General features: G+C 38.3%; 1 protein-coding gene across 1 annotated transcript; it reads left to right on the forward strand.

Moving 5' to 3' along the window:
- Nucleotides 1–3515: 3515 nt before the first annotated feature.
- LOC140148860 (transcription factor IIIB 50 kDa subunit-like) lies at nt 3516–12967 on the forward strand. The gene is made up of 2 exons (XM_072170948.1): nt 3516–3649; nt 10852–12967. The coding sequence occupies exon 2, from the start codon at nt 10856–10858 to the stop codon at nt 12965–12967; it is 2112 nt and encodes a 703-aa protein (XP_072027049.1). The 5' UTR covers nt 3516–3649; nt 10852–10855.
- The last annotated feature ends 1857 nt before the right edge of the window (nt 12968–14824 follow it).

Below are 14824 nucleotides of genomic sequence, written 5' to 3' on the forward strand. Positions count from 1 at the left end.
AGGCACAGAAGAGAACTCAAACAAATATATAGGAGAACTGCATAACCCAACCATGAGAAAAATACAGAGCAATTTTATACGAGTTTGATCCAAGGCACAATAATTAAAAATATAAATATTATATCAGCTAACAAGTACAATAAATATTATAATACAGATCTAAAAGCATAATAACTTAAACATACTATTACACATACACACTATTGCAAGGTAAACGATTACATGGTTGTACAAGATTGGAATCACACAGCAACTCAAAGTGGGGAACCAAGCCGGGAGGAAACAGAGCGGACGCAAGGCACCGGCAAAACGCAGAACACTCCACCACCCTGAGCTACTATGCAAGACCAATCAAGTACTGGTACAAGAAGAGGCATTAAAGAACCAAAACAAATATGCATGTCAAACACAGTGAACTAAAGCAACAGAAAATTATTATTTTAAACATGCAAAAAATGATGTTCAAAAGCAAAAATGATTCCAAGAATCAGATCATGCAGCGCTCCGCAACCGGCCCTAAACGGCCGGACTGAGGCTCAGAACAAAACAAAAGAATCGGAGATCTGCATAACCCAACCAAGTCATAACAAGGCACATTTTCTTATATATAAAATAAATTTATAATATATCAGCAAAGAACATACAGTAAATGCAGATTATACAATATAAAAGAGCAAAAACAAAGTGATCCTCTTGTAGCGAGCATTTAGTTATCCATTGTGTTTTTGTTCTTGTGCAGAATGCGTATAGCCCTATTATACCTACTTTACTTGTATTATGCTGGGGGGAAATGATTAAGCATCAGTATATGATCTCGACTCCTGTACTTGTGGTGTGCTTGAGTAAATATTTGTTTGTGTGTATTGTTAATACTTATATACCTCGACTGCTTACACCCACCGTTTATCAGTGGGAGCTGGTAGCCTTATGGATCGAATGTCCGTCTAGAGATCAGTAAGGGAGTGTTCATTAATACTTTGGTAAAGGGGGGCTGGTAAAAGGGAGGGGGACCAAAAAGTTTTGGACCTCAAAAAGGGGGGACCAAAAAGTTTTAGGTATTTCAAAAGGGGGGTCAAAAAAGTTTTCCCCTTTAAAACCCAAAATTTCTGCGCGCTTCGCGCGCATTAAGACTCTCTATACCGTATCACTTTTAACATGGGCAAATTTGGGTTTTCAATGCTGTTGTTTAACAAAAAGATGGCACTTATTGCACACATATCTATTAATTAATATAACATTAAAGATAGTCAGCAACATCTGGGTTGGTCTAGGAAATTTTTTTATCATAGAATTTTAAATCTCTACAAAGTACCCGGTAGGCTATACAAACATGATTATGGACCAATCTGGTCAAAAATCGGGAAAATACAACTAAATCAAGAAAATATTGCAAATAAACTGGATTTCTTTGTGCGTAAACTGCACGCTACAGTTTACTATTTCTCATTGCAGAATAGGCCCGTTGGTAGATTTACCATAGGGCAGAGTGGCCACAGGCAGGTGCCAAGGGGGCCAAAACTTATGCCTCTGTACGTGTGTATGATTTTGACCAAATTAATCTCATATTTGACCATTTTAGCTTTTTGCATAAATTAGTTCCAATTTAACAATATTTAACCCCCGGAATTTGACTTTTCAAGCTCCAATATGGCAAAAAAAATGTGCGCGCTTCGCGTGTATTTGTATTATCATAATGGCCACGGATCCAAATTATGCTGATGTGCCAAAGAACCCAGGGTCAGAATTTCGGCGTGAATCAGAGAATCGATTCTCGCAAAGATTCTCGTAAACAGATTTGCATGAAGCAAATTTGATTCCCGCAAACGTTTGTAGTTTACACAGAAGTTGATTTAATTGCGAGAATCAAATGATTCCCGCAAATTTATTCTGCAATAATCAACACTGATTCTCGCTCGAAAATTCTGACCCTGTGAACCTCCAAATAAATCCTCTAAAATCAGATAAACACCCTGATTTGGGATAAATCTAAATTTTAAGTATAAAATGAAAAATTCCTTGTGCTGTTCCAATATATGTAATTACATGCGCAATTGTTCCACCGGGAATGTTTCAAACATTCTCCTCCCTCAATGACATGTGACCCAGACATAACACCTCTGGAACCCGAAACAACACTTATATTAAGTATAATGTTTGTTATACGATAATGAGGGGAGGGGGGGGTCAAAAAGTTTTGTCTGTCAAAGAGGGGGTCGAAAAAGTTTAGCAGTCCATGCGAGGGGGGGTCAAAAAGTTTTTGAGCGAAAAATGTGATGTAGACCAGCCCACCCCACCAAAGTATTAATGAACACTCCCTTAAAGTCGTGGGTTCGAATACCATGCCCGCACATTGCTTTTTGTCAAGTTGGGTTGTGTGCCGGTCGGGATTTGTGTTTATATGTTGTCTTGGTTTAATTGTAACACTTTTGGTTTGTAAACTGTTCTTTAATTATATTCAGTTTCCTCTTGTAGCAATCATTCCCCATTGTGTTTATCATTGTTCTTGTGCAGGAGGGGTAGTCCCATAGGTGTACATCCATATCAAAACGATGCACTTGTCGGCTGCTACATGTGTCTCATTTCACATAATAACTAGGAATAAATACCAGGCTCATCTCAATTGGAGGTCACTTCCAATAATCACCAAGTCACATGATTTAAACGAATGTTCTCTGTATTTCTAATCCATGTGACTTGGGGATGATTTGAAGTGACCTCCACTTGAGATGAGCCTGGTATTTATTCCTAGTTATTATGTGAAATGAGACACATGTAGCACTACAAGTGCATCGTTTTGTGTGGATGTACACTGACCTACTCAGGTGGGGAGCTAGAGGCAAATGTTTTTTGGTGAAAGCCTCTGGGGAAGAATTTTTGGCATTTCGAAGGGGGGGGCATAGCGATTTTTGCAAACCATTTTGAGAATTCACCAACCTTTAATTATTCCCATCCCCTAAGCTCTAAGAGGCTGTGCAATAATTATGAGCCCCCCCGGGGGATGGGGTAAAATTTCCGGCCAGCTCGCCATAATTATAAATCGCTTACCCCCCTCTCAACCTGCCAAAACCCCTCTGCCCACCAACAAATCTTTGCCCCCTTGCACATGCCAAATTTGAGATCCCATTTTACAAACATTAAATAGTAATATGATGCAAGCGCAGCGAGCAGGAAAATTTGCATAGGGGGCCTATTAAAGCGTTCCCGTACTGCTTTCCTAAGCCTTTTTTAGAGCGTTCAAAAGCGCCCCATGCATGAATGTAGGCCTATAGGCCTATGTCAAAAATCGCTTGCCCCCGACCCCCCCGGCTGGCCAAAATTGCTTGCCCCTCCCCTTTTGGCTTCTTTCTTGCCCCCCCCCCCCATTTTACCCTCCCACAGGGCTCATAATTATTGCACAGTCCCTAACACGATCTGCTAAAATATGCTGCTGCATCATTGGTGCTCCCATGGTGCTCCGTGTTGTGAAGGTGCTCCTTCATAAAAGAGAAATTTCCATAAACAATTAAGGAAAATGGCAGCGCCCAGGAACGAAATCAAGACGTATTTTCGTTGCAGAAAGTGATCATTTTCAGAAATCTACAAGATCCAAATTCCAAAGCCTTCTAGAATCTGTTGATTGTTCTTAAGGAGGATCAGAACTGTGCTACTGGTGAGTCAATTTGCGAATGTTAGTCATAATTATTGGCTTTTTTACTGCATAGCCCGGCGGCATAGCACTAGCAGAGAGAGTCCAGAGACTGAGACTCAGTCTCAGAGAAAATAAATATAATAATGATCACGTATGTTTGTCTGCCGAATTTGGCAGTCATGGCTAGACTTTATAGCCCGAGGTACTCACACCTCCATCACTACGATTTCCACTGGCCTTCTCCGCTTTATACTGTGAGGAAGGAACAGGTCAAGGCAAGGGCCATGATGTGTTGGGCTATATCTGGTTCCATACAGCAATACGCAGTATTGCTGTCTGGTAAGCAGGTACGAATTGAGACGTCGTGAATTGAGACGTCGGAGCCGGTCAAACACAGAGGACTAGCCTACATCCCGTATCCTACTATCACTCAAACAAGCAAATCTCTTCACGAATTCAATCAACTTGCGATCCTACATCATCAGTTGAAACAAACATCTAAGTTTCCAAAAACAACTTTGTCATTCCTCAAAACTACAAGTAACTTCATTAATAAAAAATTGAAATCATACTATTACCCGTTATTGAAAATTTTGTTCGATTTATGTGAACCAAAAGAACGCACGAGTCGAGTTCAGTTTACCAAAATGGTAGCTCCTGCCTCCTGGTCGCCTCAGATATGACGTCAGTATCAAGCTGCTTATTAAACCGTGGATCGGATTGGTTGAAATCAACGCCACGTTTTTGACCTTACAGGGGTCAGAGAGAGATATGCATATTCATGTATGAAAACAGCGATGCGGATATAGTATCATCACCGGAACTGAGATTTTGCGACATTTTCGATGTTTGTACCGGGAATTTCAGACACGGAGACTCATGGAGATTTCGAAAAATTCGTCCAAAGGTAAGCAAAGGGTTGGGGATCGCATTTTTAACTATCACTAAATGTTTCGAATTGAGGTCGGCTAAAAAAGTAGACAGTTTCGGGACTGTAATTGGTGTAGATGTCACATTTTGAACAGTGAGCGATAAGTGACCAATTTGATGCTCAGCGCAAGTGACTATCTTTACTCAAGGTAGTGTCGGGCTAGGCTAGACTTAGTACAAGGAACTTATGGCCATGCGTTTTGAGGTGGGCCAGTAAATAGGTGGAGATGTTACATGCGCGCGACATTTCAGGGTTCATCTTTTTAATTTTCTCAGTTAATATGCAGCCTATGTAGTTAAATTTGGTGTCAAATTAAAGCTTGTGATGAGACCAATACAGTAAACCTTAAAAAGTTGTAAAAAGTTATTAACATTTGAATAATTTGCATCTAATTAGCATAATGTGCGGGGTGGAGGAGGATCAGGAGGAGGAGGATCAGGAGGAGCAAATTTAATAAAAGTGACCCCAGGGGTCATATGATGCAAGAGGTCCATTTCTTTTTTCACATTTTTGCAATTCACTTTAAACTGCATACTATAACACCATACTTATCATATTCCAGGTAATTTAATTTGCTTTGAGAAGCAATTTTGCATATTTTATTTTCCGTTCGGGTTACACATTGAAGTCAATGGGAAAATATGCCTTGAAAGAGGCTGGCGCAAAATCATTTTAATTTTATTGAACCCTATGATGTTATATATGTATTTAAAGCTCTGACTGAGAGGAATTCAAATATGGAACTTTTCAATATGTGGGGTGAAGCTAACTTTTTTTTTTTTTTTTTTAATTTGTCAAATTTTACATTTTTTCCCTAAAATATTTGGTATTTTCAGTTTCATATCTCCTTAGTGTTACACCCTGTGTCATTTTAAAGTGCATTTTTGGATTCCTTGGTTCATTTGCAGCCAGAAAATGTATACTTTTATATATGTTGGGTATAGTATGTGAAAGATATTCATACATCTAAACGAAAAAACATGCAATTTTCATCTCGCGAAAACATGTAACACATTACCGGCCCAACTCAAAACGCATGGCCTTATACGATGTCCTCATTCACAAACTGATACTATCTGTCCATCGTATAAGACTGTTACCGTCGGCAATGGGGTGAAGGAATATTACACAGTCAAGAATAGGCTCCATCATTTTTTTATTATGATCCCTCCCAGTCTCCCGAAACATCAAAACATCAAAAGCGTTGCACTTATACTTACTTAAGGGTAGACGAGGTATTGTTGGTCGAAGCAACCTAAAAATCGATATTCATTATCTAGATCAATATATTATTGAAAAATAACACCTTGATGTTTTGCAAAAGTTCATTCTGCAAATCATATACTTTGCAAACTTGCTTAATTTATCGTTGTTAATGAGTTATGTATGTTTTACAAAAGTGTTGTTGTTTCAGCCCTCTTTACAACGTAACTCAAGAACCGCAGCACCTATAAAAGTATATCTGTGATATTTTAATTCTTCTACACACTCGGTATGAATTGAGCAATACAGTTTTTGCCAAAACTCACTACCATTCGTAAGATGCTGTGAACTACCAAATCACAACAGTTTAAAATAATTAATAACCTTAAGACTGTCCTTTTTCACATAATGCAGACAAAGTAGGGCCAACTTGCCTAGAAATGGTCAAATTTTGGCAAGAAATATCTCTGTGTAACCCTATGTAAGTCCCATATCACATCGTTATCGGCGATCGAGGTTTTTTTTTCTGAAGTTTGGTTGGTACCCACCAGCGTCATGCATGTGACGTGACACAGCTAAAATAATCGATCGGGGATCGTTAAAACGTCAACAAATTTCAAAACACAGAATGCAGTAAACTTAATGGCGAGCGGTCCGAATTTTGAGCCATACAAGTTTACGTGGTGAACTAGGCTAGACTGTGCTTTAAGCAGGCCAAGAAAAAAAATTGTTTACGTGCTCTAAATGACAAAAATTAGGTATGCCAGGCAAACCTTAGTTAACACATTTGCTAGTCAGCCAAATTCGCCGACAATGTCAATGCATATTTACATAGAAATTAAAAACAACTGGCCTAAGAAGGAAACCTACATAAATATGTTTTCTATACTTCACTTGACCCAAATGTATGATTTTTTATGGTGATAAGACAATCGCACATGGAAATTTAGAGGGATTTTGATAGCAGTTCCAATTAAAAAAAGCTGCTATCATAATGAGACTACGATCTAGAAACACCCCCAAAATGCCGTTTTGGGGAATTTTGCTAGCTGAATCTTTTTGATGAAAGTCAATCTTTGACAAGATGTAACTTTGCTACGGAAAGTGCTATGAAAAAAAGGTTTTCAGTTTTGGCTTTGTTTACCCAAGGGCTTTAATTTGATATATATAAAATGATGCAGTTTGATGACAAATTTGAATTCACCTAACATACCTACAAAAATGAATTTTAACAATTGGGTCGGTCGGTCGGGATTACTTTTATTTTTTCGCCTCCTTTTTTTTATAATTACTAACAGACTCTACTGTTTGTATTAATTAAGGCTCAAAATATGAAAAAATCAGACAATTTTGGTGTCAAAATGAATCAACAATTAAACATTAAAACCACTAAAATGTTGAATACAAGCTCTAAAATACTTTTTTTTTACATCTTCAGAATGCAAAAATTTTAAAAGAAAAAAAACCTTAACTTCAGTGAATAGATTCATCAGGTTTGTAAGACATATCAATTAGAAATTTTCGCTTGACAAAACCAGTAAGTTTTTACTTACCATAATAGCGAATTTATTTATGGAATTCCTGGAACAGCAAGCAATCGCGACTGCCCCGATTGATTGTAAGCCACGGTATTGGCGTCGTTATGTGGATGACGTGCTTGAAATCATAAAAACAGGTGAAGTCCAGAATTTAACTGATCACTTAAAGCAAGTTGACAAAACGGACAGTGTAAAATTCACATACGAGGAAGAGAAAGAAGGGCAAATACCATTTCTCGACACGCTTATTGTTCGGAAACCTGATGGTACGGTAAAGCTCCTGGTATATAGGAAACCAACCCACACTGACCAATATCTCAGTTTTAAGTCAGAACACCCTCTCCATCAGAAAATGGGTGTGGTCCGAACTCTATTTGACCGTATGTACAGCGTGGTCACGGAAGAAACGGATAGAGAAAATGAAGAAAACATGTGCGTGGAGCCCTTAAAAACTGTGGCTATCCTAAATGGGCAGTAGACCAAGTCAAAGAAAAAATGAAACAAAAATCTAAAGCGACTGTGAAACCTAGCGCTAAGAAAGATCAAAAGATTGAGGACAAAAGCAAGGGGATGGTAGTGCTCCCTTATGTCAATGGAATCTCTGAACGAGTTCAAAGAATTTTCAAAAAACACAAAGTAGACACTGCAATGAAGCCCCACCAAACCCTCAAAAAGATTTTGGTCCACCCAAAGGACAAGAGAGACAAACTTAAGACAGGCAATTGTATTTATGAGATCGGCTGCCAAAATTGTGATCTTAGTTACGTTGGTGAAACCTCTCGGTTGTTCGGGATTAGGCTCGCAGAACATCAAGCGGAGGTTAGGAAAGCGAATGAGAAAAGGTTCACTCGGTCAGAGCGAAGGACATCGGAGCAAGAACAAACGAAGTCAGCCATATCTGATCATGTCGCTAGAGCTAATCACGTTGTCAACTGGGAGGACTCCAAGATACTTGGCAAAGAGCATATCAGAAGATCCAAAGAAGTACGAGAAGCGATGGAGATCAGAAAGAGGGGGACAAAGACAATGAATAGAGAGGAAGGCACTTATTTCCTAAGTCACGTATATGACCCACTTTTAAAGACTGGATACAAGACCAATCACAACCGGAAGTCAGATTCCCGGGAAAGTGGATCAGATGTTTCACATCTGAAGAAGTCCTCCGACGTGTAGGACGAAATATTAGAGAGTAAGTAAAAACTTACTGGTTTTGTCAAGCGAAAATTTCTAATTGAAAAAAAAACCTTTTTCAGGAATTTCCAAAAATAAGGTCGGTATTCTTTTGTACAGTAAATAGAAAAAAAAAATTTCTTCTGATTTCCAAAATTAGGGTCAGTCGATTGAGGGCAAGCAAACATCTTCTTTTTTTTTTGCCTTATCACTTTCAGTATTATATACTGGAAGACAGAAATAAAAAGACTAGTTTGCATCTGACATCATAGCTGTCAATCTAGTTCACCGCTCGCCATTATTAAGTTTACTGTCATTTTGAAACGGTTGACGTTTTAATGATCCCCGATTCCCGGTCAATTATTTTAGCTGTGTCACGTGCATGACGCTGGTGGGAACCAGCCAAACTTCAGTAAAAAAACACGATCGCCGATATCGCTGAGATGTGGGACTTGCATAGGATTGAACAGGGATTAAATTTGGCAAAATTTGACCTTTCTAGGCAAGTTGACAAAACTATGTGTGCATAATATGATAAAAGAGTCTTAAGTAAGTATATGTGCATCGCTTTTGGTGTTTTGATGTTTTGGGAGACTGTGAGGATGTTTTGGGAGACTGTGAGGGATCCCAAACAACAGGTGACGGAGCCTATTCTTGACTGTGTAATATTCCTTCAGCACTCTGCCGTATGGTCTTAGCCTTATACATGTATGTTGGACAGATACATGTAGTATCAGTTTGTGAATGAGGACATACAACGTATTTATAAGTTCCTTGTACTAGCTGTCAATCAAACTTGAGCATGGTATACCAGAACGAAATTCAAATTTGACGATATTTTTGCTAAACGAATTAATCTGCAAGAAATTTTTGGTACATAAACATTATGTAGTCAGAGGCTTTCAGTAGTATAAAAATTTCAACTTTTTTTGAAAAAAGTGAGGGGATGAGGCTGTGGATCACGAAATGCCCTTTTAAGCTACAAATACAATGTACCACTTTTTTTATGTTGAAAATGAAAAAAAAATCAAGAAAAATTACCTAATTTTTGGCTCAAAATGTGTTCCTCCAAGAAAAAAATACCCTGGCAAATATGGTACCGCAAGAATCAGGAGGCTTTCTACTTTTAATAGAGTATGACATCATCACTTCAAGAAATGCCCGAGAAGTAGAGTAAATAAGAATAAAAGGACGATGGGTAAGCAAGTACGTCATCTAAGATGGTCGCGCCCAGGGGATGGTGATGGCCGCACGAAGAAAAGTGCTGTATATAATTTACAATTTTTTAGCTAATTTCCACTTAATTTTTGATGGATAAAAGGACATATTATACAAGAGACATATCTATTAAGCTGCAAGATTTTCTATTTTCGTGATTTTTATGACGGGAAAATTGTTTGTGGGTAAGTTACTTTTTGGCATTTTCACACACAACCTTGGGAAGCAAACTTCCTACATATGTGAAACCTATCTTATTATGACGAGAGTAGGAATTTGAGACCATTTTGACAACAATCGGAGCAAGTTTTCAAATTTGGCCCCTGTAGAGGTCAAACATTGACCTTTTACCTTTTTGCTTATAACTTGAGAACCGTACATCACAGATAGGTCAAACTATACTTTTTCTGGATCCTTGTGACCAGGGGAACACGTTGGCATGGTTTACATGTATAACTCAATTTGAACACCTTTGAATTTTTTCCCTGTATAAAGTTTGATGACCTCTATAGCGGCCATATTGGACAATATATTTTTGGCTAGAATTGTTCACCAGACTGAAAACTACATCTGAGCCAAATTTCACACTTTTCACAAAACTTTAACAATGGTTTCACCATTCTGCAGCACTAGGACGTCTTTGAACTTCAACAATTTTAGGACTTGACGGGAAGCAACAATTATGCAAAGCCTTGTTTTTGTCAAAAATAATGTTTGACCACACATTATAAATACATTGTGTAAACTAAAACTTACAAGAGCTCAACAAAGGTAGTTTTACGAGCTGGAAGTTTGCGACATACTACTATTCCAAAAGGCAGCACTCTCCATACTGAAATTCCAGAGAAAATGTAAAAAATACAAAAGTACCTCATTTCAGCATCTCAGCCAGATGAGAATTTTGCATAAAGGGGATGATATCTGATATTGTCCGTAAGTTTGAAGACTGTTCATATATTCCTAAACCAATACTAGGGTCACACCCCTTTAAGGAAGGATTTGGAAAAGCACAATGCCACCTTAGTTGGATGTCGATTTCAAGGCAAATGGCAATAAAACATGGAAGTTTATTAGCCTACAATGTACAAGAATTGTCATTTACCATTATATAGGTTTGTTAATGATCTATTTAATAATGTGTCTATCTATTTTCACACCAACAGAACAATGCCGCCCACGTCGTGTTCATCATGCGGAAGCAGCGAGATTGAAACTGTCGACTTCAATGGGCACTCTCAAGTTGTTTGCACCAGCTGTGGGCAGGTGTTCGAACAGGGCAGTTTCTACGAAAATGAAGACCCAACCGAAGGCACCTTTAACTACTGCCCGCCTTCCGGACCAATAACTGCCGTTCATGGCAGCAAGATCAGGACTCATTTAAGAGCGGGTAATATTGACAAAAACAGCCAGAATCTCAGCATTACTGCGCTCAATTGGGTGAAATACACCGAAAGAAGAGCCCGCGTTCTTGGGTTATCTAGCAGTTTGACTAAACAAGCTACTGAACTGTTTGAAAATGCTTTTAATCATCCGACTTTTCATCGCAGGACAATCATCCGCAAGCAAGCCTTGATTGGGGCTTGCCTCTTTGTCATTTGTAGGCAGAACAAATGGTCCATACTGATAACAAATGTCGCATCATGTGTTGAGTCTACTGTTTCTGATGTCAATGCCATGTTTACCTTGTTAGTCAAAGAGTTCAACTTAGAAGTCCCTATTTTGATGGACATGGATCAACTTGTTCCAAGTATCCTAAATATTCACGGTATCTTCGATAAGGCGGTACATGCTAAAACCATCAGCATATGTAGTATAGCCACAGACACCTGGCTTGCCTGTGGAAGACATCATGAACCAGTCATATTAGTGGCAGCATATCTGGCTCAGAAATCCTTGGGTAATGCAAAGCTGCTCTTTAGTGAATTTTTGAGAGGATTGAAAAGTAGACCAAGTGTAATACGCCTTAGACTTCATGAACTTACTAATGTGATTCTGACGTTGGCTAAAAAGATACCGTGGATATCAAAGAAACATCTTAACGCAAAAAGTGTACATTTTATATTGGATGATGTTCTGGAAAATCAAAAAATGCTGATAGCGAAGTGTTGTGAAGATGACAATGGTGAACAGGATAGTAGTTCAGTGAATTGTTTAATACCGCCATCACATAAAGAAGCAAAAGTGAATGCTACCGCTGATAATTCTGACGATAATGTATCCGAAAATAGTGCTTTACATGACTTGGCTAGTTCAGAAACTTTGTGTGAATTGGACATTCCAGAGTCGGAATTGCATAGGTATATAAGGTCTCCAGAAGAAGTGGCTGAGATTGAAAAGATCAAGGTTGAGCTAGAAAGCGAGGAAGAAGCAGGTGAAAATGATGAAGATACTGTAAATGAAACGAATCCATCCGTGATTGGGGAGAGTGCATCTGATATTCAAATATCTTACCAATCCACTGAAGCAATCCAAGAAGTGGGGGCAATTGAAAAACAATTGGATAAACAGGTGAAAAGTCCCGGTAGAAATTTACCAAATAAGCATACCACTAGAAAACGCAGTGCTCCTGACAAGAGTAAAGAACAGTACAATGATGATAAAGATATTGAGAGGCCACCTGGGGGAAGGCCAAAGAAACTTGCTAGGAAAGGGAAGAGTAGACGTGTACCAAATATTAATACCGCAAGAAAACGTAGTGCTCCTGAAAAAAGTACAGAACAGTACAATGATGATAAAGACATTGAGAGGCCACCTGGGGGAAGGCCAAAGAAACTTGCTAGAAAAGGGAATAGTAGACATGTACCAAATATTAATACCGCAAGAAAACGTAGTGCACCTGAAAAAAGCAAAGAACAGTACAATGATGATAAAGACATTGAGAGCCCACCTGGGGGAAGGCCAAAGAAACTTGCTAGGAAAGGGAATAGTAGACATGTACCAAATATTAATACCGCAAGAAAACGTAGTGCACCTGAAAAAAGCAAAGAACAGTACAATGATGATAAAGACATTGAGAGGCCACCTGGAGGAAGGCCAAAGAAACTTGCTAGGAAAGGGAAGAGTAGACATGTACCAAATATTCATACCGCAAGAAAACGTAGTGCTCCTGAAAAAAGTAAAGAACAGTGCAATGATGAAAAAGACATTGAGAGGCCACCTGGGGAAGGCCAAAGAAACTTGCTAGGAAAGGGAAGAGTAGACATGTACCAAATATTCATACCGCAAGAAAACGCAGTGCTCCTGAAAAAAGTAAAGAACATCACACTAATGAAAAACTGATTAATGAGGAGACATCTGATGAAAAGACATCTGAAGAAATACACAAGAAAAATAAAGAACAGTTGCAAGATAAGAAAGACATTGAGAGACCACCCGGGGGGAAGGCCAAAGAAACTTGCCAGGAAAGGGAAGAGTAGACATGTTCCTAATATTCATACTGCAAGAAAACACAGTGCTCTTGAAAAAAGTAAAGAACAGTACAATGATGAAAAACTGATTAATGAGAAGACATCTGATGAACAGACATCTGAAGAAATACAGAAGAAAATTAAAGAACAGTTGAAAGATAAGAAAGTTATTGAGAGGCCTTCTGGAGGAAGGCCAAAGAAACTTGCCAGGAAAGGGAAGAGTAGACATGTTCCAAATATTCATACTGCAAGCAAACACAGTGCTCCTGAAAAAAGTACAGAACAGAACAATGATGAAAAACTGATTGAGAAAGACATTGAGAGGGCATCTGGAGAAAAGCCAAGAACTCTTGCTAGGAAAGGGGAGAATAAAAATCCAAAACCTTTGCAAGCAGAAAAACAGTCAGAAAGTCCATCAAGAAGAAGTGCGAGAAATCTTTCTAGTGACGAGACACAACTTGCGCCATCTGCAGAGAAAACGCCACTAGTGCTTCGTAAGAGAGGAAGAAAACAAATCAATGGTCATATATCCAGTAGAGAGTCGCATCGTATTACTAGATTAAGAAAAAGGTAGACGGTCATTAGCAGTGGCAGTACCGGGGGTGCTTCTAACTTGGACAATTGTTGGGCTTTGTGCACCCTTCCACTTTTTTTAGTTAAAATTCAGAAAGCAGGAGAATTTCCACTTTTTAGATCAAAAATGCTCAAATTTATATAAATTTTTCAGAAAATTTCTTGACACTGCCTTCCATGTGCCACTACCGGCCATTAGATAAAGTGTTGTATATGAAGAGAATAGGCTTTTCCAGTTAAAATAGATAGTGTCTATGAAAGACACAATCTAAAAGCCATAATATACGATCTTATAATATGAAATTGAAATTGATTAATTTTGTTTGCACCTGATTTTTTAGCATATATTTGTAATGTTTGCATGTTACACCTAAGCTAAATGGAAAAAGACAAATTTGTTGTGTTTGTAGGTCAACAGGGCAATTTGGACATATTGTAATGTTAATACATGTAAACTCCATGTTAAACAACCAAAATAGCCAGTGGGTTTCTTTCACTTTCCTTATTATTTCAGCTTAAGGGGGCACTATACCCCTGGCCAATTTTGTGCCTATTTTTGCATTTTTCTCAAAAATTATAGCGCATTGGTGACAGGTAAGATATGTATATTATAGGGGCAAAGACTACAACTACTGCACTGAAAATTCAGCAACTCAAGGCAATTAGTTATTGATTTATTGATCAAATATTGGTTTTCCCTCATTTTTGACTGTAACTCCACAACTGTTGTCTGTGCTGAAATAAAATTTCCAGTGCAGTAATTGTAGTCCTTGCCCCTATAATGTACATATCTTACTTGTCACCAATGCACTATAATTTTTGAGAAAAATGCAAAAATAGGCACAAAATTAGGCAGGGGTGTAGTACCCCCTTAAAATGGACATAACTATTTCCAATATTATTTCAGCATTTTTGGATTTCCTGTTTTCTTTGTAGAAACACAACATTTTATGTTCCCAGAGAGGAAATAATTTTACTCTTGCCCTGCCAAACATGCCTGAATTTAAAGTAAAGAGTTAAGATCATTCATAAGACTGCTATCTTCAGTAGATAGCATCATAGCAATATTATCAGACTGGTATCTCCAGTAAAGCAATATGCCTAAATGAGTACAGTGTTAAGATCAGTAAACAGACTGCTATCTTCAGTAGATAGC

Source organism: Amphiura filiformis, chromosome 3 (assembly GCF_039555335.1).
Source record: "Amphiura filiformis chromosome 3, Afil_fr2py, whole genome shotgun sequence".
NCBI lineage: Eukaryota > Metazoa > Echinodermata > Ophiuroidea > Amphilepidida > Amphiuridae > Amphiura > Amphiura filiformis.

Excerpts from the sequence above, each read along its gene's own strand:
- LOC140148860 (XM_072170948.1), top strand. The coding sequence starts at position 10,856 with ATGCCGCCCACGTCGTGTTCATCATGCGGAAGCAGCGAGATTGAAACT.